Genomic DNA, 24,236 nt, shown 5'->3' with positions numbered 1-24,236 from the left:
TTTCCTTCCCTTCCTCCCACCTGTATGCAGCTGTCTGGGGTCTCCCTTCTTCTGGGTCTTGCTGTCTGCCTCCCAACTTATCTTTGACAGATTAGTTCATACTGAGATGTTAATGGAGGCTGACTAGTTTAATGGGTTTTTATCCAAATGAAATTGGCATTTTTAAAGGGTGCTCTGAGAGGGAGAGATGAGATCTTTAAATCCAAAGGAAGGAGCCCCACCGTGGGTGGTTTGGGGGCACTGTGGGGCAAGCTGCAGCGGGGACCTCTGGCGACCTCAGCCCATGGCAGGCCGTGGGCATTTCTGGTACTGCCCTCATGCAAGATCTTGATCTCTACAGCCAGCCAAATCATGCCACTGGAGGTTTCACTCACAGGCCTGAATTCTGCTCGAAACTGCCATTGTTTCTTCTAGTGGGAGGTGCTGCCACCTTTTGTGTGAGTTGGCTGTGGTTTGTGGTTGCTGCTGTCAGGGCTGACAAGGAGGGGCAGGGTGGGACCTTACTTCTATGCATAGGGACTTATTTCTCTCTTTTAAAAATTGCTCCTATATTGAAACAACTGAATTGCCCATGCGCACTGATATGATACGTTAATTAACTAATTGAAACATAATTTAACATCAGTGATTTCAAAATGAGAGAACAAGTGCCTGGGGCATTCTTAATGTGTCCTGTGCCAAAATCTGCTTGAAGCAGATGCCTTTCACTAATGCCATTCTCTATGCAGTTGGTGAAAATCAGAGACCTTCTTTGACACAGGTTGACTTTCAAGGTTTTCTTCAAGCTAGACAATATTCTGCTTATAACCATGCTTCCATTCGAAGGCCCAGAAGGAAATTGGTGTGCCCAAGGTCATTTGGTTAGCTTGAAAGGAGAAATAAGCCCACATTTTCTGTCCTCCAATTCTCTGTTCCCTTCCCCAGACCCTCTTACCTACGGCTCTGTAATCACCTGATGAGTAAGTTACCCCACATATTAAGCTGAGAACGTCCTAAGAGTCTAAATGCAGACCATTGTATCCCACACTCTGGCCTCACACTTGCTCTGTGGACTTCTTGGAAGATTCAAAGAATTGATGGAATCAGGGCTTGCAAAAGGTGAGCATTTTGAAATTCCTCTTCCTGCAGCCAGCCTTGAATTTGGCATTAGCAGTACCTCATTTTGTTTCTGCACAGATGGCAAGCACCTCCACGGGACTGGTCTTCTGTTCTACTCCCACAGTGCACCAGACCCGAGGGCCACATCACAATGAGCCCCTTTGCAGTCACTCTTAGGCTTGAGACAGAGTTGAGTGAGGCCCAAGTCTTGTCCATAGAAGGGAGCCTCACCTCTCCCCAAATGCCCAAGTCACTGCTGGTGGCACGTCTACTCTTTTAGGATCTCCCTCCTTGTCTTGTGAGTCACACTTCTCAACCCAGCATTTTTGCCTGGAGACTCGAAACCCCATGTGACATTAAAAAAAAAAAAAAAAATACAAAAAGAAATACAAAGGTCAACTTGCTCACCACTAATTTGAAACAATGCAGGCAGATTGGAATGCATCTCCACAGGCAGAAGTGTAGGTGGGGTAGGGGACAGAAGCTCTCTCTTCCCCCTTTCAGATGTTGAGGTACTGGGCCTAGAGCCTCAAAGGTTCAGAGGATGCACCTGTGTGTGACACTGCTTACAGAAATCAAAATCATCTTAAATGTTTCTTTCAGCTCGGAATGAACAAGAGGAACAAGAGGAGAAAAGAGAGATCAAGAGGAGGCTAACTCGAAAGGTGAGAAGGCTTTATATTCTCAATACCAGTGAATACTGTATTTTTAAAAATGCACTATGATCCCATTGAGCAATTGGAAATTCATTGTCAAAATCAGTAGTTCAAATATAACACAGTTATTTGCTATAATTTTCCTTGCCTCCTCCTCTGATACTATTTCTTACCTGTTAACTAAGAATTATTTGACTTTATTATGCTAAATCCAATTTGGAATACTGAATTAGAAAAATGCCAAAAGCACCGAGAAATTTTTTGAAGATGTTTGATAAGCACTTAGATAAAATCCATAGAGCTAGAATTTTTATGTCTTTAATTGCCAACATAGGTGGCTTAGCAATACAATGTAGACACAAATGGATTTAATTCTATGTGAGTGGCCCCTTTAATAATAAACTCTCATTTGAAGCTATTCTTGGATGATGTTGACAAGTTTAATTAAATGATGACACACAAGATATAATACTATAGTCTATATTCTAGAGTGTTTTTAATCAACCTCCTACAGTGACCATCTTGAGAGAGTCTCAAATCTTAGAGATGGTTAAGAGACCCATTACAATTAATTTTTGAAAGGCTTATTTATTAATGGATTTTTCTCCCTAGAAATATTACACAAAGGAAGAAATTCAGAAATCCTAAAATATCAGAGCAATTATTAAGGAGATGACTTATGTTTCTCAACACTCTCTTTCCTTCATAGTATCTGAAACATCTGATGACGAGACAAATGCCATCCCAGTTAAAAGGAGTAGGATAAACAAGTGCCTAAAAGGCCAATGACAGGCCACTGACCCCCGGTGGGGACTAGAATAAGAGCTAAGTGACCTCACTTAATTCAGGTGCCCTCACCACAATCTAAATCTGATGCTTTACATCCTTAGGCCACCGTGTCTTTAGATGGGGGGCACCCTTTGTCCTGAGACTGAGCAGTCAGGAGGATGGGGGGAGATGCATTAACTTGTTCCAAGTGTGACCTTGAAATGACTACAGTATCAAAAAGAGGCTCGTTTCTGATACAGAAATGTCTAGACATTCAGAACATTGTTAAAACTAATTTTCATAAAGTTCATCGGAGTTGATTGCTGGGACCCGAAAACCTTCCTAAACTTTAGGGTTTCTTCCTAAAAACTAGTATTAGGAAAATAGTTAAACATCCATCAAATTGTTATCTCTTTACAAAGAGTATACGATTTTGTAGAGAAAAACAACTAACTGCATAATTTGGTAGCGGGGCAAAGGAAGAGGGTTCCCTCCTACACCCACTTCCTCTGGGGTGGATAATGCTATGGACGGGTACCTCAAATAGCCCAAAGCTTATACAAGTCTCCAGAACACGATAAATGCATCTTCCTCCTCCTGGTTTCCATTCCTTCCTCCTCCCAGAACTACTGCCTTGCACTTTCAGCATTTCTTTCCCCAGGGACTGGATTAGGAATTAGAAATAATGAGCTCGAGTGAAGGGATTACTGTTTATAAGGGAGAGACTGGAAGAAGCATTCATATCTCTTTTTGTCAACAGAGATGTGAGCCTGCCAACAGGTAGGGAGTCCACACCCCTCCTTGGCTATGGGCCAGTTCTTTTCCTTTGGGGCCTTTATCGCACCAAGACCAGATGCCAGTGATGGTGGCTGCTTCTCATTTACTTATGCTCAGCCTGAGAATTTCCTCAATACAGTTCTATTTAATTTTAATGTACTAGTAAGAAAAATGAAACACTGTAGCTGATGCTTATAGCAACAGACCTATCATTCTCTTCAGCCAAATTGAGAGTAACTTAAAACTTATTATATGTTTTGTCTTTTAATAAATACCTCTCTCCCCGTTCCAAAAAAAAAAAAAAATGCTAGCTAGCTAAATGGATAGATGGATGAGAAGGAGGGAGGAAGAAAGAAAATGCACTTGGGTAAGGTTGTATTAATAGTAGAATTTGGGTCTCAATTAGTTGCTCTTTTGTTGAGTATTTGGTTACAAATGATATTGCTGCCATAGATTGAAACATAATGCTACCAATCCCTGCTGCCTACCTCTTCTTCTAATCTATCAAACCCAGAAAACCAACTTTGGCCATAAAGGTCATTTCCTCAGTATCTGAGAAAGGACCTTGGGTTTACATGTCCCAGTGGCTATAATCAGCCATGAACTAAAGGCACATCTCCCAAATCCTACATGGCCAGGAGCACGAGCCCGTGCTCACATGGAGAGTCCCAGCAGCCATTGGTTAGTCAGTCCACACACCACCTGAGCTTCTCTCAGCAGAAGAAGTCGGTCTCCTCCTCACTCCCTCCCTCAGCACTTGTATTCTGTGCCTTACGGACTTGAAGAGCTTGTGTCAAAGGTTCCCATGGGATTCAGGCATGAAAAATAGTCCCTGACCTTCAGAACTAATACTTAGTTTTCTGTTCACCCTGCCACCTACAGGCTATTAGTAAAATCCAGGTCACAATTTCCAGAAATACAAACTAGAAATTCCATGTTTAACAACCTTTCTTGTGTCATGGCACATTTAGAAAATAATGCCATTTTGTCCAGGACCCTAGAGTAAACCTTGCTAGTCCTAAACAATACAAACTGGGGATTTCGAGTAGGAATCCTCCTTTATCTGGGATCAATATGGTAAACATTAAAACTTTTTATGTATTTTAATAACAGTACTGAAGTTCCTTGCACCCACATTTTGGACCGCCATTTTTGTTTCCAGCAACCCTAGCCGTAAAGCCTGGGAGACCTATGGTTCCCTGCCATAAGCCAGCACTGATGGCAGAATGTCCTGTCCCAGGAAAAAACTAGGCTGCCTCAGGACAGACTAAGAACCACTTTGACGGGGAGCTACAGGCAGTCTAAGCAAGTTGGCCTGTGCCACAGCCCGAGAAGCCTCTGATCCCCAGACCTTCCCACCACTGGCCAAGAGAGAGCTGCAGGTTGCCTTGGTCCTGTCCAGAGCCTCGCAACACCCCTCAGAATCCTACTTAATGCCAGCCAGGCAATCATCTAATTACGCTTTCCCATTGTAGGCCAGTTGGCAGCAAGTGGGAACATTCTGGTACCACCAAAGGTGTATGGCAGCTGCATGATATAGAGTCAAACAGCCAGGGTAGATGGAGTCCCTTGTATGCGTGTGTTTTATAGGCCTTTGTGGTAAGATTCTGACTGCATCTTCTATTAATAGCTTTAAATACAGTCTATGACTGCAGGAAAATAATGTCAGTTAAAATGTGAATTAATAACATCCTGAAGAGAGAGCAACTCTGTTGCTCCAAAAGTAATAAACCCCTAGTGACAGGAAGAGAGAATAGAAACATTAGGCTTCTGTTATTAAAGTACAAAAAAGGGGTGTTAGTGGGTGACACCAGGAGACGGTTAAATAAATATGAATTCTCCTTTTACTTCTTTCATTCCCTCATCACAGACCCATCCAAAAGGCCCAGTCCAAGTCTCCGTTGGCATAAACTCGGCCCAGCTCTGCATTTGTGGGCTGACCTTCCGTCTGAACTTCTTGAGAAGCAGAGTCTCCTCTGACCTCATAAATCAACGCTTTCCTCCCATTCCTGCATATCTGAGAGTTTACACATACACTTTTGTGTGTGTCTAAAACACACATATATGAAATGGTTTACAAAACCCATCTTGCAGACAGCACAAATTTGACACACGGATGTGGACTCACATCAAAAATAAGACGAAATCTTTGTGTAAGATCCCTGTCGGCTGGTAGGAGAAATAGAACAGATGTGGGGAAATATGCAACAGACACCCATACGGAAAGACAAGCTGCTTGTAAAGACCAAGTGTTATTAAGAAAGGGACAGCCTAGCTTTCCATCTGGATCAGCCTAGAGGTAGCTCAAAGATTCATAAAACTTTCTCTTAGAGTCCTAGGAAAGTCTCAGGTGTGGGAGTCAGGAGCCCTGGGTCCCCACCTGGACCCTGCACCTCCTTCACCATGTGACACATCGCTTGTCTCTCGAGACCTTATTGTCTACAACTATAAATTCATGGACAGACCAAGTGATCAAAACTTTTCTGGCTGACTGTGTCTATCTCTCTCCCTCCCTGTAGCTCAGCCAGAGGCCCACAGTGGAAGAGCTCCGAGAAAGAAAGATCCTCATCCGCTTCAGCGACTACGTGGAGGTGGCCGACGCTCAGGACTATGACCGAAGGGCCGACAAGCCGTGGACCCGCCTCACTGCTGCCGACAAAGTAAGCAGAGGGCCGAGGAGTTGGGTGGGGGGTCCTCACGCCTTGGTTTGCTCCTATGCAGGATTTCTCGCTTGCTAACTAGGATCCTGTATTGAGGCCAACAGCAAAACTGGGGTCACGGTCTCAGAAATGGAGCGCTCAGTGCCCACTGGGCAGGCTGAAAGTGCCATGTCCCCCAACACCTTTCCCCGGGGCTCCAGATAACCTGCAGAGGTCACTGAATGGGTTCTTCACTGCTCTAGAGAAGGCGCAAAATGGACACATGATATCGTGCCTGTTTTACAGGAGAAGGAAAGGCTGTACGGACACAGCACAGTTCAAGAGCATGAGGCTCCAAGCGTACCACAGGCCTCCCGTGCAGAGGATGCTGTCCTCGGCCACCAACAGGGAATTCGCAGAACCAAAAGGGGACAAAGTGCCTTGTGGTTCTTGTAACCTAATGGGAGAAACAGGACACAAATCACAGGGACAGCAGAACGTGCCTCACTACACTAAACCCTCATCGATTTGGAAAACATAAAAAATAAAATTAAACTGAAGATGAGTTTGTTTTATAAGAAATGCAGTGATGCAATGATAAGTCCTTCTTATCTGCCCATTAGACCATGTATCAAAATGAACCTCTACTTGGGAATCATTTGTGATTCTAGTTCAGTCACCGTGAAGAAGGACAAAGAGCCTTTTTAAAAAATAGTTGAAAATGACTATGTGTAATGTGCAAGGGAGGGACAGTGGGGCGACTCTGGGGTACCCCAGGACCTTCTCCTAAAGAAGACTGCCTTTGCTCCACACATTCCCGGGGCCAGTGGCAACACAAGAGGAGGTCAGCAATAGCCCAGACTCAGGCTGGATGGAAGAATTTCAGGGAAGTGCAGGGAAGCTGCTACACTTGGGGGAAACCGACATGGCCAGAGGCAGAGACATCCACCACCCCCACCACCCCGAAAACAGCCTCTCACATGGTGGATCAACCCTACAGATCCCGATGAGTGGAAAATTCTGCCTTCTCTTAAATATAGCACTCATCTTTACCCTGTGCAGGAATTCGTAGTGAGCGACCCCAGGAACTGGCACCGCTATGCACGAGATAGACTGACAGACAACCAGTCCCCCAGTCAGTTGTGTCCTGTAAATGTCAAGAGAGGAGGGCCTTCACCCTCACTCTCTTTTGTTCCTACTTTCACTGAAGCGGGCTTGCTTACCAAGGAGAAGGGTATCTGCAAATATCAAGGTCAAGTGCAAGACATCTGTACATGCACATGCTCAAGTTCTTAGCTGCTGTTAGGAGCACATCCAGCTCCTCACAGGCTGCTGGGGATGGAAGAACAGGACGTGGTGCCTTCCCGAAGCTTATGACCCAGCACTTAAACACGAGTATGCGTTCCTTCCCTGTAGGGAGCCACTCTGATCTCATCTAAAGGCTTTTTCATCCTCAAACTCTCAGTGCCATGATATTCCCATCAAAGCAAATACCAGACTTAGAAAGAGCTCTGCAAAAGGACACATGTTTAAAATTTCAGCCCCTGAGGAAGAAGGGACGTTTTCTCCAACCCCAGACATTCTTCTTTTCCAGACCCTCCTCACCTCTCTTTGCAATCTGATTACCCAGCCCTCCCCTGTGCGCTGCAGCTACTTAGGTGGGCAGCTCTGTAAGGATGAAGTTATTCAGGTTCATCTCAGAATATCTGAGGTTATTCAAAACATATCCCACAAACCCGTCATGGTAAAAGATATTACCTCAGCCTCATCAGAGTCGTGAAAGAGCAGAGGGAAAAGGGGGAGCTGGCCATCGCTCATTCCCTTAATTTGGTTGGTGAATTTGATCCACCCCTTCTAGAAGTGTTCATCATGAGGTACTGATGAATACTGTGCCGACGATGAGTTTAGATTGTTTACCTAAGGAAGATGAGAGGTTGACATTTAATGTGTACCCAGGAGCCAAGGTGTGTGAGGCTAGTGTAAGGCACTATCGATGCCTAGCGGAAACAGCTCTGTGAGGAGACAGAGAAAAAGATGGCCTGGGCATTGTCCCATAGAGACTCATTTCTAATTGAGATTTAAGGGTAGGGGGCATCTTAGCAGGTCCAAAGGGACATGTCAGGTGATTTTTTTTTTCCTCCCAGTGAAAGAATTCATTTTGTACAGCTTTGTCAAAGAAAAAAAATATATCGTTAGAGATCAAATAAAAAGCGAACTCCTTCACATCTGCCTCCTCTGCATATTCATGGGCTTCTCTTCGTTCTAGGCTGCCATTCGAAAGGAGCTCAATGAATTTAAAAGCACTGAAATGGAAGTTCATGAATTGAGTAGACATCTAACAAGGTTGGTATTGAGTTGTGTTTTTTTTTCCCCCCCTTCAAATTGTAATATTTACCTGCAAACTAAACTATCCTATCTGCTTCTGGGTCACAAGTGATAAGGTGGGAGAGGGAGTGAGGGAGAAAATGAAAGAAAGGTTAGCGTGAGGTTCCACTGTGGTTACTGAAACTGGAGGGGGCATTTAGTCCCAGGCTAAAAGCCACCTTCTGAAAGCCTAGTTTTTAGCTCATTCAAACTCAAGTGCCAGACCACCACTAAGCCCAAAGTAGGTTTTTATGAAAGCTTAAGCTGAGGAGAAAAGATCATTGCCAATTTACAACCAATTGGCAGAGGCCAAAACACACCAAATCCACCTGGTGCTTCTGAGAGGGGTTCACTTCTAGGATTACGTGTCATTCTTAGAGATGGTTTTTTGTGATGGTATTGGGGGAAACTAAAGCATGGAGACATTTAAGGAGCTTATATAAGATCACATGGCTAGTCAGTGACAGAGCCATTGATAATTCATAGGACACTCTCCTTTGGTGCACATTTAGAGAAAGAAACAGCCTGGACTCGGAGACACAAGGTTGGATTCTCCACCTCGATGCTGAGCCCAGGCTGAGGGCACCTGGGGCATCCGAGTGGGTCCCCCAGGAGCCTCAGGTTAAACTATTCCAAAACTGAAGGTGAATTCTAAAGGCCTCAGGTATTTGAGGAGTTCTGTGGGGATATGCCCCTGGTTGGAGATTTAAACCTCCCTCTCGCAGTCAGAAACAAGGATACTGAGGATAGAAAGCTTGGGCTGTGGAAGCTGACACCTTTGGCAGCTGCTTGTCTTGATTTAATGATTTGTTTTCCTAGGTTTCACCGACCTTAACAGTCGAATTCCTCTTGAGTGCTATGCTGTCTTCAAAACATAAATTTATAAGAACCATAAGTGCTGGTATTTATTCACTTCCCCATTACGATGTAAATCTTCTGAACTGCCTTTTTTAAAAAGAAGAAGAAGAAAAATAAAAGGAAACGCAATCAGGATTTTATTTGCGAAAACGCGATGGTTACTGCTCTGTGGTCAGAGCTGCTGGCACTACCGCTGATATCAAACTGTACTCGTCCCAGGCAGGGCCCAGTGCACTGGCAGGGCCTCACAGAAGACTTTCTGGCACTCAGAGCAGCCCTGGTCCTCTCTGGCCAGGCCCACAGGCACCACATCGATTTAGGCTCCAGTGAACTTCTTCCTCGAAAGTGTCTGTCACCTAAGTCCAAAGAAAGCTGAGGAGGTGGGTTTGGCCGGGGAATGACTGACTGGGCAAAGCAAATGATCTGGGCTTCTAGAATTGGCCAAACACACTGGCTCCAAGCATGGCAGCTGGTGTGGAGTCCCCTTAGGAGAAGGATACTGACAGGGAGCACTGTTCTCAGTTGCCCCATCCTTTCTCTCCCTCCAGCCACCCTCCATGCAGTGAACAAAAGAGAAGGAGCCTTTCGTCTGGGAGAGTCTGTGGTTGACTGTTGGTCCTAAAAGTGTGTGTGTTCCAGGCCTGGAAGGCTGGCACTGAGCATCCATCCTGTCCCCTCGGTCTGAGCTGAGCTGCCTTCCGGGAAGCTTGGGTTTAGAAGGGGAAAGTTGTCATCTGCTCAGTTCAAATGAATTTACCCTTTGCATTAAAAAGCCCAATGTCACAGGTGATCTTATGCAGACAAACAGCTATTGCTAAGGTAGCCTATGGTATGCATATGAGCATAAGGACCTATTGAGGGCATAAAGGCTGGGGTAAGAAACTCTGCTTAGCTGATGGTTTTCACTTTCTCTGTGTGCCCCAGGGCCAATAACTATAACTATATAGCTTGGAAGTTAATGGGCTCTGAGTATAGGACCAATGCATGCAGGCCAGAAACCATCCCTAAAAGACTGGCCTTCCATTCACTGATGGACTAGTACTCTAGAACCGTTTGATGGCCTTCTGGTCTCCCTTCTTTGCACTGAAGAGTTTCTATGGAAAAGCCCCAGGGTTCAGCATATGGTAGAATCATGCAAACACCAGTCATGTCTGCCTTGTGCTGTACCTTCCCACTCCTATTTGTCCAGAGAACCCTTCCTTGCCCTCATGATGCTGGTGAGGGTGATTGAAGATGTATCTAACTATCCTGCTGACCTGAGACCACAGGAAAGCAGTGCTCTGTTGACATAGGGATCCCAAGAGTGGCATGTGCAGTGAGAGGAAGAACGAGTCCTAAACCCTAACAACTGGACTCGTGAGGCCCACTGTGGCTTCTTTTGTCTTCCTCCATGACAGAGCTGGTGCAGTGCTGTCACAAAGCTCTGCCTGGCCTTCTGTAGTGGTCTCATAGTTACCACAGTGTCTCCAGGTGAGGGTTCCCTCTCCGCCGCACATGTCCAGCATCTACAAAGATGCCAGCTTGGCCTTCACGAAAAAGAGTTAACCAGTCCCCACCCCAAACTGTGTGGGAAGCAAGTTACTCTTGGGATAGACACCCATCAGTGAGGCCGATTACTTTTCTGCGGGCACTAATGGCTCCCGTGGCCGGCATGAGCCAAGTTGCTGTGCGTACTGTGTGGGGAGCTCAGGGCGGTTCTTTAGGCCGTGCCCACCAGCTGTTGCAAAGCTGTCATATGCTTTCCTCGCACCACCTGGAGCGAGCATGCCACTGCCCAGTCCCAGGAGAATGCCATCACCAGATCCCTTTTTCTTTGAATGTTGAATCTGAGTAGTTACTGCCGTGGGTAGAGGTAATGTTCAGGGAAGATGTGGCCAGGATTTTAGTGTGGCTGTAAACACTGTCTTCTCGCAAGGCTTACTGACGTTTGAATGTGCAAAATGATATGACGAAAGACGTAGGGCTCTTTCATTCAACTTCTCTGTGGCGGGCACATGTTCCAGGTAGAGGTGGCTGCCTTACCAGGAGTTGAATCTGAGCTTCCCCTAACTCACAGCTGTGTTTCAGGCGGCTCACACTGCCCTGGCAGGATGGTCGGGCCTTCCCCTATCCCAGGAGCGAGTCCTAGGGGAATTCAACCCAGGACCTAGACTCCTCCCACCAGGGCCAGTGGCTTCTCTGCTGGCTTTGGTTCTTGGGCCTTTTACATTCCTGGGGATATGAGGCCCAAATCAATTTCCCTGCAGCCAGCCAGCAGTCCAGGTTTTCTGCCCAAAGTGCCCTATTGTTGCTGTCCACTTTGTGCATGGAAGAAACTGAAAACATTTTCCACTTCTCTTCCTGCAGAGCGCCCTTTTCCAGAAGTCACTTGCAGGAGTTAGTATACCTTCTATGCCACTGAAAGCTCACCCACCATGGAGGTGGGTGATTTCAAGCCCATTGTAAGTGGCTCAGCAACTTCAGTGGACCACAGGATGGTCCCTCTACTGTCTCTTTCCTCTCTTGAAATCTTGAGGTCTTTATAGAAATCCATCCAAATTCCTTTTTTTTTTTTTTTTTTGCCACAGTTATAGCAATTGAAAGATATGTGTTACTTTCCAAGATGACAATTTGACATTAATTAGGGGAACAAAATAGAGAGTTGGGCTAGCTGGTTGACAATGTGTCCCTTTTCTGCAAAAGCTGCAGTTTTCAAGTAAAGGTTTATTTTGTGTGTATAAATTCCCAGTTGAGCCTTTTGTCATTTGGATTAGCATGAAAGAAAAAAAAAATGTGAAATTTCTTAGATTGAAATGTTTCCCACGCAAAATCAGACATTGCCCCGACCTCCCCTACTGCATCTGTGACAGAAGAGACTGCCATCCATCAGCCTACGTGCTCTTTCGAAATTGCTGATCTGTTCCCCCCCAAAAGCCCTCAAAGCCCTGGAAAACTTTTAAAACTGTAGCCTTTATGTCAGATTAGAGAAACCAAACGACGTGACGGTTGATGTGGTGAAAATGTCTGAGTTTATTTTTCTCCCACTTATGAATGTGTATTTATATTTTCCGAATGAAAATCGTGGTGTGTACTTCGATGAATGGAGTTTCTGGTTCTCCCTGTGCACAGCCAGTGTGCGAAGGTCACCTAAAATGACTTTTTCTTCATTTGTCTGTTAATCCCCAGACCAGTTGCTTTTTCCAGTTGCTTCCTGGGTGTCTGTACATAGTTTGTCTTTGTATAGGAGCGCTCTCCCGTGTTCTAATTTAACAGATGATGGCTGTATGAGGAAGACAATGTAAATAGGATACAAATTAAACTGGATCTCTATGGCCTAGGTTTTGTACATACAGAAACTGCATGGTATTTAAATTATTGTTTGTCTCTGATGATGTATGCAGTTTCTTTAAAAACAACCAAAAAAAAAAAAGTCTAAAAAAATCACTTCGTTGCCTCCTGTGTGTTTTATCAACCACCAGCAGGAACCACCAAAAATACTTAATTTGGCTAGGGAAGGGGGTTGGGGAAAGGGGTAGGTCAGCTCATCAACGAAATCCCAAGAGTTATGGAGATACAGGACAACCTCGCGTAGCTGGTATGATTAGGGGAAGGAAGGATTGTTGCATACAAATTAACTTTCTAGATAACATTTTTGTGCTAGGACTTTTTTTCTTCTAAATATTTTTGTAAGAATATCTAAAATGTATTGTCCAACTGTCTGTCCTTTAATAATCTGGGAATGACGAATGTGAATTAACTTGGTACTCGCTCAGAGTCATCTGGGTGGTATCAGATATCAGACATCCTTACATTGCGGCAATGCCTTGGGGACCTTTGGGGTGTCACCGCCCAGAAGCAAGAGCCTCAGACTACTTTGCTGTTTGAGTACTGATGTCTGGCCTGAGTATTTGTCATGTAAAGCAAAGAGGTTTATTGCTTAACCTTCTGATCCTCACTTGTCTTTGTGAAGGGTTTATAGGAGAACAAGAGGGGCGGCAGTGCTTGCTGGCTATATTTTGGTTGGGTGAAAATTGCTGGATAATATATATATATCCTTGGTCCAGCAACATAAAAAGGTGGCTCTGGAAAAGAAGAAGCTAGCACAGTGCCGCCCTCCTGCACCATCACCAGGAATCACCCGGGAACCTTGTTGTAGAAGTGCAGATGCTGAATCAGTAGGTCTGGGTGGGGACTGAGAGCTCGCATTTCCAACTAGCTCCCAGGGCCACTGGTCCAGGAATCAAGCTTCTGAACAGCGAGGGCTTGGGAGGACAATCCAAGGGGAATCGCTTTTCTTCTGCCTGGGAATCTCTAGCCTCGTAAAAGTGGAGTGACCACACGCACTGCACATTGCTTTGCTGAGCAGCAGCAGCAGAGCCCTCTTTGGAAGCCAGCCTCTTGCAGCATCGCAGCAGAGCGTCTGTGCAAACTCTCACCTGTGCAAGCCGAGGGCCACCGGGACAGGAGTGGTCACAGCAGAGAGGGCAAGTGGTTTACAGAAAGGATTTCATATTTCAGGCTTAGAGCTTCTCCCTCATTCTGCGCTCTCCTCACCTCCAGAGCTCTCTGACTTAATCTAATCTTCAGAATGTCACTGCAATTATCCAGGGGAAAACAGGGCTAGAAAGCAAGCTTTGGGAGCACCTTTAAAGGGCTCTGCCTTGCAAGAGGGAAGGAAACTGGCCACCAGCGTAGGAGGGAGCCCTTTCCAAAGTAAATGAAGATTGTGGCTCCACATGCTCAGTAGGTCAAGGCACTTGCTGTGTCCATGCTCAGATCTGTTGCCTATGACAGAGAAGTAGCGACACAGCCACAACAATTTTGGCCAAGTCACGTAATTTATCTGGGCCTCAATGTACTTATGTAGAAAGTGAGGGCATTGAATTAAATGTCCTCTATCTGCTTTCTAAGATTTGGGTTTCTCTGAATTTTTAAAACACGAAACTTACTCCTTAGGAAAGAGTAAGCCATAGATGAGTCCTACCAGGGCAGTCTCTCAGAGAACAGTTTGGATTCCTCTCCGTCAGACCACCTGCAGGTCATGTACCTGCCACCCCTCCCTGCCTTGGGCTGGTCTCCTGGAGGTCTGGTTGGCACTGGGTCCTGTCCTCTCCCATGCATCTTCGTGGGGGCTTGTTCTAAAGCTATAGTCAAGCAGATTACTCTACATGGTCCTGCCTCCCCCTTCTGGGCAAATCATCCTGGAAGGGCTTGTGGACCTTGAGTAGTGATGCTTAAGACATAGCCTGTTATCTTCTACCACAACTCATTTGGTTATTTATACCCTATTTATTAATCCAATGGACAAGTTTGATGCCGAAACGCTCCCTGGCTAGCTCTTAACACGTCCCAAGAGCTTCCCTGGCCTCAGATGGCTCCATAGCTACAGCTATATCTCTGATCTTCCCTGAGCTCCTGATCCAGGTATCCAAATGTCACAAAGCAGCAGTGTAGTATAGACGTTAAGAGGATATGGTGCTGAGCCCACATGCCCTTGGGTCTAATTGTACCTTCACCACTTATTAGCTGTGTAACTTCAGTCAAGTTACTTAATCTCACTGTGCCTCAACTTCCTCATCTGTAAAATAGGAATAATGGCACATATTTTATAGCACTGTTAGGATTAAATAAAATAACATGTGTAAAGAATTTAGCACAGTGTCTAACATACAGTTAGGCCTTACTAAATGCTATCTCTTAATGCTTCACATGTGTCCCTCACAGGCATTTCAAATTCAGTATGTCCTAGACTATTGTTTCCATATTTTCAAACCCCGCCCTTTGCCTTATCCTGTTCCTCCTCTCTTAAAGGGAACTTTTCAGAGAATGGCACTACCTAGAAGTCACCCCTTCCTCCTCACTTCCAGCAGATCATCCAGATTAGTTCTTAAAGCTATTCTGTTTCTCGGTCACTAAGGTCCTCCTTTCCTTCCTGGATGGCTCCAATCATGGTGTCCTTGCCTGTGCTTTCACCAGTCCAATCCTGCTGCCAGAGTCCTCTATCCAAACACAGACTTGATCGCACCACTCTCCTGCCTGATGTCTGCAGCAGCCCCCCGTCCAAACGACAAAATCCCAATCTCCAGTGTGCCACCCTCCATGCCAGTGTGACCCACCCCGGCCATGTCTTCCTGCTCAGGGGTCAAGGAGCAGGCCCCTGTGAGGTGTGTGGCCCTGGAGCCCTGCAAAAGGGCTGTGATGTGGCTGTGCTGTAATGATCTCCTTAGGGACAACCAGGGCTGACGAGGGGCTTCAGGGACTAAGCCTCACTGAACAGAGTCCAAGAGAGGACTCACTTAGGGGACCCCAGAACTCTAATGAGGAACAAGAGTACTCATGCACACAGAAGAGCCAAATAGTATGTGCAAATGGTTGTGCCCTGTGGTACCTGACGTGTGGCACCTCTGATTTCTAACTCTGGTTCTCTAGGCATTTGATTTCTGTGAATACTACCACTAGCAGCCCAAATGTTAAACACTCGCTACACACCTGGCACCATGCTATGCCATTCTCATGCACGATTTTATTTAATCTTTACAGCACTTGTGGCTTCCAAACTCAGGTCTGTCTGTTTGACTCTAAAGCAACATTCTTCATCTCCCGGCTCGGCCTCCACTTTCTTGAGTTCACATTCTCAGCTTCCATCTAATTATCCCAGTTGCCTGACTTAAGTGATAACATCCTCTTCTGACACTGAGAACCTCAGATCAGGAAAGAGACTCAACTCTCACCAAGCTTCCAGGTTAGGAGCAGCTGTGTCCCTCTCCCAGCTCCTCTTTCCCCTCCATGCACTGCCAGTCTGTGCTGAGTGCAGGCTGAGTGTCCCCCCAGGGGGCAACTCCCACAACCTGGAGACAGGTGGCCAATATTTATGTCTTCCTGCGAGGGAAATAATGTCAAAGGAGGCACTTGTACTACATGGGGCCCACCTAGAGCTGCAGCAAAGGCAGGAAGAGAAGAGCATGCTGCCTAATGCCAGAAAGGAAGAACTGACAATCAATCGTGGGCATGCAGCCAGTCCCTTTCCTAGATACTACTTTTGGTAGGTAAAAAAAAAAAAAGTGTTCTGCACTTTATATGCCATTAATCAAAAAATGCTCTCATTTCATAATAGGAAGCCATGATCATCCAATATTCTCTTGGGGCAAAACCCCAGGTCATGGCAAAGGGCCCTCGTCAATAAACAAATGAATGTTTGCAGAAGAGACAGGAAGAGTAAACCACGAAAACAGAATCGAACTGACTCTTTTTCCAGGCTTGACAACCAGTTAAGATGGATTCCATACAGGGCTGGAATTCCAGACACCCATTTCTCTTTCCCCTTCATAATAGATTGAGACTGTATCTCATGTGACCTTCGAGGTTCCATGGTTCAAGAGTTCCTGCATGGTGATATTACTGCTGTTGTTGTTTCTTTAATAAAAAAAAAACAAGAGACAAAATGGTGGACAGGAAGGGAAAAAAATTCAGTCTATTGTCATTGACACCTTGTCCAGAGGGGTTCTCGGGTGTCCATGAGAGGCTATGTCTTTACAAGGCCTGTGATTTCAGAGTCCCCACCTCACACCCAAAAGAGGGCAAGCCCATCTCTTCCGCTATGCACGTACAAACACTTTACACATGGCTGATTATCTCAGAAAGTTCCCCCCATAGACTGGATCAGGGTAGAGGCCTGGTTCCCAGCAACCCTGTGGGCCTGCCCAGCTGTGCCAGCTAGGGCAGCGCACGTGTGAGAGCACTTCTGGGCCTTTCTGCCCGGCACCCGAGCCACCCCGAAGTCCTTGGCAACCTCACAAAAGCTCTAGTGAACTAACACACAAGATCCTGCAGTTAAAATAGAAAAAATATCACCTGGCAAGAGGCTGGCCTTATTCACACTATGTGTCACCCCATTGCTGGGGTGGTGGGGACACTTTTTCAAGCCAGCATTAAAATTCTACTGTCACCTGCACCAGTCCCAACCTCACCCCACTGCTCAACACCCATCCAACCGTGGCAACAAGAGCCCCTTGTTATAATTTAACTATGTTGGGTTTTCCACAATCCTCTCTCACTGACATGGTCACAACAGCCTCAAAGCAGGCAGGAGAAACCCCTATGCTGTCCCTTCATTCTTCTTAGAAAAGTACTTGCAATGCCATGCTCACATTTAAGTGCTTCTGAGGAAGGGAACTTGGAGCTGGGGTGTGGAGAGTCACTGTTGTTTGCTTACCCTCTTGTCCTGGTTGCCTCGTATCCTCACACATTTATCCCTTTTCCATTAAAAATTTTAGATACAATTTTTTTTTTTAAAGGAAGAATTGAAAGTACAGACAGTGCTGGTTGCGTTTAGTCTTACTGAACAAGCACACTTACCTGTGCATAACACATCTACTAGGAAAAACCTTGTTTCAATCTTATCGAATTTAAAAATCTAGGAACAGACCACAATGAGGAAATGCAGGCATTTTCCAGACCATTTAGCAGCTCGTCGGAAAAATGGAGTCTCACAGGGTCAAACAGTGAGAAGTTCCCGGTGAGCAGTCCTATTTCAGGTCTCTGCCCACCACCTCCATGCCAGGAGAGAAACGTGCCTCTCGATCATTTCAGTTCATCGTGAAGACATGGGTTTTGCCTTCCAGAAGCCAGCTGGTTTTGCCTGAGTGAAAGTGGTAGGGTGCCGAACATAATTATTTGAGGTGGAAAAGAGGAGAGATGGACAAAGAATGATGGCTTCAGGTTTGGAGGATGGTTTCGAGAAATTTGAAGCAAAAAAGTCTCTGATTCGACAGAAGAGGTGTGGACCATTCTGCTGTGGTTGATCAACAAATGGCTTACTGTAGGTTGCAATCAGAAGGAGAAAGCAAACACTAATTGTTAACCACTTGGTCCATTTGGCTGGCTCGGAGCAAGCAGCTGGGGTAGAGTCATTTGGGTTTCAGCAGCAAAGCAATGTTGAGATATTGCCTGGGCCACCTTGCAGGCCTCAGCTTAGAGCTCACAAGTTGGTAGAAGGAAAACAGTGAGGCAGGTTTTTCAAGGCCCGATAATTGAAAGCTACTTGTGCCGCCCCACCCTCCAAACAAAACCACAGGCATAAACATTAATATGTTAACAGGGCCACTTAGCCCAACCCCTTTTGGTTAAGACAGAGGCAGCGGTGCTCTGCTGCCCTTGACACACCAAGGTGGGTACCCTCGTGGAAGCAATGAACGGTGAATCACTGCCTATATCTAAGCTTCAACCTTGCACTGTTCACTGCTGCTGGTTGATCTATGCATCTTCACACCATAATCCCGAAACACCCCCTCACTCAACACCAGCAGAGTAAGTTCTGCACCCCAGCGCTGTGCTGGACACTTTCGTCTGTCATCTCCATTTTACAGGTAAGAGGACGGAGGCATAAAAGGAACAGGATCACATAGCTAGGAGATGGCAGAGATAAGCTGAGAATGCCAGGCTTCGGACTTTCAACCCATTCACTTGCCCCTACATGACTAGGGAATCCCACAAAGGTACACAGAAGAATGATAGTTTTAGACACAGATTTAAACCTGTGGCTGCCCTGCTAAATAGCATCTGCTCTGCTGGTGTCAGCCCTGGGTTCGTCATTCACATAAGAGGAAACCAAAATAGTGGTTGAAACAACTGGGATTTTTTTTTTTTAATGTAAAGGAAGTCTAAAGTTAGGCAGGGAAGAGTTGTAACACCATTAATGGGCCACAGTTGTTTTTTTGCCCTACCATCCTTATCATGTGGCTTCCACCCTCAAGGTTGCCTCATGTTCCAAGATGGCTGCTGAAGTTCCAGTCACTATGTATGTGTCCCAAGCAGGAAGTAAGAGGAAGGACTACCTGCCAGCTGAGTAAATCCTCTTTAAATAAAAACATTTTCTGGAAGTCCTCTCTAATGACTTTGCCTTCCATCTTAGTGCCCATTCCTCTTTGCAAGAGAGGGTGGAAAATAATAAAGTTTTATTAACACATTCCTACCTCAAATTAAATTGAGGTCTGGTTAATTAGAAAGAGCTATCCTTGGTCAGGAGCTGACTTGTAATTAGGTTATAGTGAAACCACTTCCAGAGACCCAGTGGGGAGAGAGAACAATTTGTAGAAAATATCAATGTGTCGGTACTGAGATTAGATTCAAGTTTTAACGAAATGTTTTATAAACTTTAAACAATATCCCTACCATCGCCTAGAAATGAAGTCAAACTAATCATTTAAAAATGAGAAAATGGCACAGGAAGGTAGCATTCTCTGTGACAAATTTCTTTCTTTAGCAGTCAGGGTTAAACCTTGAACTAGGTGAAATCTACATTCCCTGGGTTCTTGCTACTCAGACTGTGGTCCCTGAGAACCAGCAGCATTGGCATCATCAGAAGCATGTTAGAACTGCAAACCCCAGGCCCCGCCCTCCAAGCTACTAAATCAGAATCTGCATTTTAACAAGGGCCCCAGGGGATTCCTATGCACATTAAAGTTTAAGAAGCCCGGTTCAAATGAGTGACTTAAAGAACCTGTAATGTGCCTCTAATCATCTCAAAACCTCTTCTAAGGAAGCAGTCTCCTCTCAAACTGTTTCTAGTGAGACTGTAAGTCACAATGCCACCTCTCTAAGGAGAACACACATTTTAACTGTTGCTACTTGTGACACAATAGTACCTAATGGTCACTGAGTGCTTGTTTTGTGCCAAGCACTGATCTAAGGGTTCTGTCTTTCTGCACTTAATCCTCCTCGCAATTCTGTGAGGTGACTATGATTACTATCATCCTTTCCATTTTACAGATGAGGACACCAGGCCATATTATCCAGCCAGAAAGCATCAACTGGGGGACATCTAGACAATGTTTCGTCCAAATGAAGGGATTTTAAGGCTCAGAGACAGTGTTTCAGGAAGAGGAAGTAGCTTGGTGAAGTGAAGTGCACTCTAGACAAGGAGCCAGGATGCCTGAGTTCTAGAGGCTGTTCAGCCACCTACAGTGACCTGGCATAACCCCCCTTACCTCCTGGAAGCTCACTTTTCTTAGCTATGTATTGGAGGGGACCAGCAACCTTTCCTCCAGCTTGGACATTCCTCAGGTCAAGGTTTGTCACTCTGTGATCTTTAAATCAGTTGGCCTTAGCAGCTGCCTACCCTGACTTTATCCAGGTTCACTCACTGCCACCAAGTCTGGCTGGAGCCCAACTCAGTCTAGAGACCCAGATGCTGGACACCCTCAGGGAACAATACACCCTCCCAAGCAATCAAAGGCAAATAAACACAGCTGCTGCCAGCCACTCGCCATCAAGCCTTCCCACTCAACCCAGGCTGGGGAAAGGAGCTGGGCAAAGCAGACATTCCATAGACTTCAAGTACAGACTAGACTTGATATGAAAGGGTCACAAAGGAAACACCTGGCCATGGGAGACACTGTTTACTAAAGCTGCGAGTGGGGTAGTCCCACTCTGCCCACCTTCATCTGAAAGGGCCGGCTGTGCCCCTCTCAGACTGGTGGGCAGAATCCAGAAATAAGTAATAAAGGAAAAGCCACTCATACTTAGTTCAAGGCAGAAGATGCCTGTTGCCATACTGGGTCCTTTGCAAGGCACATATCTAGTCAACAGATTTGCTAAATGGAGTGAAAGCTTTGAGAGTGTCCTCCCAGTTCACAGTGGACCCTGTGGCAACGTCCCTCCCTCACCACCCCTACACTGCCAAGGACACAAGGGAGGTTTCTGCTGTCCATGTGTCTGCTCTATGAGCTGTCTATCTCCATGGCTATAGATGATAGATCCATGGGCAGCACCAGGCCCACATTGGACCATAGCCTCTGTCTCACAAATTCAGGAATTGGGGCCAAGAGACTGTCCCCAGTGGCTGGTACTGTACCATATAAGCTTAGGGTCTTAGGGGAAGGCGTCTTTCTCCAGAGCAATCCAGACTGCAGAAAGAGAAGGACTTGGCAGACACACAAAGTAGGTCAAAGAGAAGAAGAAGGTCCAGAGTCTCTTTAGTCCTGTCCCAGATTCCAGCCCTACCCTCTTTGGATTCTGAGCTTCACCCCTGTATCCTATAACAAAGTCTCCTTTAAGCAAGCTAGTGCTAGAACAATTCTATTACTTGTCACCAGAGGAATCCTAACACTGAGCCAGGCATTCATGTACTCAACTAATATTCATGGAGAATGGGATGTGCTTGGCACTGAAAGAAAAAGAGAATAAGACATGATCTCTTTCCTCGAGGACTCACAGGCTAGTGTGGGGACATAAACAGGTCACTCTAAATCAATGTATCAAATGTGGTAAAAAGGATACAAACAGAGTGCCATGGAAAGAAAAAAAAAGCAAAGGTCAGAGAGCGGGAGAGCTTCCTGGAGGAGGGGATGCTTGAGCTGAATCTTAGAGACAAGAATATGTAGCCCCACAGCAGGGATAGTACGGTCCTGACAAAGATGACAGCATGCCCAAAGATGGGCTGGTTTCAGGGAGAAAACATGCCTGAGGAACTGGACTAGGTAAAGCAGGAGTGCGCAAAAGGGAACGAGACAGTCTCTGGCCTCAAGAAGCTTGCATTTTAAAGGGAAACCACATGTTAAGTTTAATAAAAGTTCAAGGCCACCAAACGAAAGACTTCTAAATAATGACTGCTAAATGAGTGGTGCCTGAAATGTTACAGAAGCTCAGAAGAAGAAGAATGCACTTTCGGCCTTAAAGTTGACAAGAGACTTTTCAGAGCTGGCAGAGCTGAGTTAGTTAGGCCTTGAAGACAGTGCCTAGTCAAACTCCTGTAAACCATCTATTAAAAATAGTCAACATTCCATGGAGCTCCGTGTTTCTTAAAGTGTTTTCACATTAAACTCATTTGATGCTTACAATTACATTAAGGGGTAAGGAAAGTAAAAGACTTGCTGTTTGACTATGGGGAAACTAAGGCACAGACTGAATGAGGCGAAGGCTCAGACCTGCTCCCAACAAGCCACTCCTCCCCCAGCCAAAGCTCTGTCAAAAAAAAAAAAAAAAAAAAAATCCCACACATTTCAGAGTAATTCTAACCTTCCTGTGGAGCAGGGGTCCCCAACCTCCAGGCCATGGACGAGTACCAGTCCGTGGTCTGTTAGGAACCGGGTCACACAGTAGGAGGTGAGCAGTGGGCAAGTGAGCGAAGCTTCCTCTGTATTTGCAGCCACTGCCCAGTGCTAGCATCATCACCTCAGCTCCACCTCAGATTATCGGGCATGAGATTCTCATAAGAGCACTCGTCCCTGGTGTCAAAAAGGTTGGGAACCGCTGCAGAGCTTCTGGGGCAACACAGGTTACCTTCTCCTGTGTGCGGCAGCTCAGGAGTTGCAAAGTGCTTTCCTTAATGAGAGAACAAAATATGCACTTGTTTAATTTAATATTTGTCTTCTTTGCATGATTATGTTTCAGGAGGGCAGATACCACATGATTCGTTCAGCAACTAAGCCTAGTACCTGGCCCATAATTAGGAATGCACTCAAATTTATTTCATGATTGCATGAGAACGAATAAAAAAACAGATGAATCAAACAGAATAGAAGAGGAAGAAATGGGGGGATAGGAGTGGAATGCAGGATCCCTGTGCAGTGGAGTGCAGCCTTCTGATATTTAGAAACAAATTGTCAAAGCTTTCCTCCTTGCTGCCTCCCTCATAAGCCTTCGTACCACTACATAAATCCAGCCGGCAGGCAGAGGGGAAAAAAAGATGCTAAGGCTACCAACAAGGACTGGGCTGCTATGTGCTAACACTGTAAGGAAAGGAGGGTGATGGGAGAAAATCAGAAAGAGACTAGACAGGAGGGTCAGAAGTTAAATGAGCTCTAGTGGTCCCTAACACACGTGCACACGTGCATGCATTTGCATGCATGTTACTGGTAAACTACTAATACCTAAATTTTAGGTGTGATTTTGGGGTCTAAACAATAAGCACTTGCTTTGATATTGTATTTGGATTTCTCCACAGTCAGAATAGCCTTCTTGATTTTTCCCATGTCCTTCTCAGATTGCATTCTCTGACTCCCTCTGTCATTGCCCTATAATAAAACCAGCCCCCAGGAGTAAGGTGGGGAATTGTCAACTTACCTAGCAACTCAATGACCACTCACATTTTAACCTCTGTAAGATAAGGCTGAAAAGACCAAAAAGGAAAAGAAGTGGTCAGGAAATGAAAAGACAGCACCCCCACCCCACCCCATGGCCCTCCAGGAAAATTGCCACCTCCCTCTGTTCTTATCACCCGCTCTTATCACCCGCTCTTCCTTCATCACCTCCCTCCTACTCAAACTGGTGCTGACTCTGGATAAGCAACAGCTGATCTGGAGAAGTACAGTTTGTGCCGAGAGCCACAAGCAGTTTCACTTGGCACAGACTCTAAAGGAGAAACAGCCCTTTGTTTCATCTACCAGAGAGAATGCCACCAACTCCTGCTACAAAAATTCCCACACTCCCCTTTCTGTCAAGGCAGAGAAAAAGTCCTCTAGCCCTTCCAAACCTAGCGGAAAATAAAAGCTGCTTACTCTGTGTGACCACTGGCAGATGCAAAATGTAGAGCCAGAGGCCCTGCCAGCTGTCCACACCCCTCATCCCTCCCAAAAGCTGACTTTGGCCGCAGAACTCAGCACACAACTTCTGCTTAAAATCTCATAGCACCAGCAGAGGCTGTCACTTTGAGGCAGAGGCTGTCACTTTGAGCCAGAGACTAAATCCTGGGCATATATGTTCTATTTTTACCCTCCTCGTCCCCCACAGACTTCCCTCCAGATTCCTCACTTTCAGGGAGAAAAAACAAACATCAAGTCAAGGTAGGGAAGTGATAACCACATGACAGGAGACTGGTTGGAACCCAGGGAGGATTCTTACGCAATTCAAGACAAGGCAGGCGTGTCTCACACCCAGAGCAACAGAGGATGAGGGCTTCAGAGTCATTTCCACATGTCATGTGATTTGAGTGTTGCCCCACGATTTTCAAGCAAACTTTCCATTAATAAAAAAAAAGAACTTCTAATGAACCCTGACTTCATTTCCTGAAGTAGCCTTAGACACACATACACAAGCCGGTATACATAATTTGCCAAATCTGTTATCAGGCAAAAGCAGCCCCCTTCCTGTGTCCACGCAC

At 45.7% G+C, this 24,236-nt stretch overlaps 1 protein-coding gene and 1 long non-coding RNA gene across 9 annotated transcripts in view; one reads left to right on the top strand and one right to left on the bottom strand.

The window, feature by feature from the left end:
- Positions 1-9,295, top strand: part of PHACTR1 (phosphatase and actin regulator 1) — a 525,402-nt gene extending 516,107 nt beyond the window's left edge. For all 8 annotated transcript variants that reach the window (XM_011362890.2, XM_023532264.1, XM_023532263.1 and 5 more), the window contains 4 exons: positions 1,702-1,763; positions 5,819-5,959; positions 8,205-8,281; positions 9,122-9,295. In XM_011362890.2, coding sequence (XP_011361192.1) covers positions 1,702-1,763; positions 5,819-5,959; positions 8,205-8,281; positions 9,122-9,137 — 296 coding nt within the window. In that variant the 3' untranslated portion in view covers positions 9,138-9,295. The remainder of the gene's footprint in view (positions 1-1,701; positions 1,764-5,818; positions 5,960-8,204; positions 8,282-9,121) is intronic.
- Positions 9,296-11,996: 2,701 nt separating this feature from the next.
- LOC111741586 lies at positions 11,997-23,706 on the bottom strand. Its single transcript, XR_002781030.1, has 3 exons — positions 23,635-23,706; positions 23,201-23,246; positions 11,997-12,419 (listed from the first exon to the last, which is right to left on the bottom strand). It is a non-coding gene; the product is annotated as an uncharacterized LOC111741586 (long non-coding RNA).
- Positions 23,707-24,236: the final 530 nt, after the last annotated feature.

The sequence above is a fragment of the Pteropus vampyrus genome, unplaced genomic scaffold (genome assembly GCF_000151845.1).
Source record: "Pteropus vampyrus isolate Shadow unplaced genomic scaffold, Pvam_2.0 Scaffold80, whole genome shotgun sequence".
In the NCBI taxonomy this organism is placed as follows: domain Eukaryota; kingdom Metazoa; phylum Chordata; class Mammalia; order Chiroptera; family Pteropodidae; genus Pteropus; species Pteropus vampyrus.
Note: the sequence above shows the minus strand (reverse complement) of the source record. Positions and strands in the feature narration are given on the sequence as shown.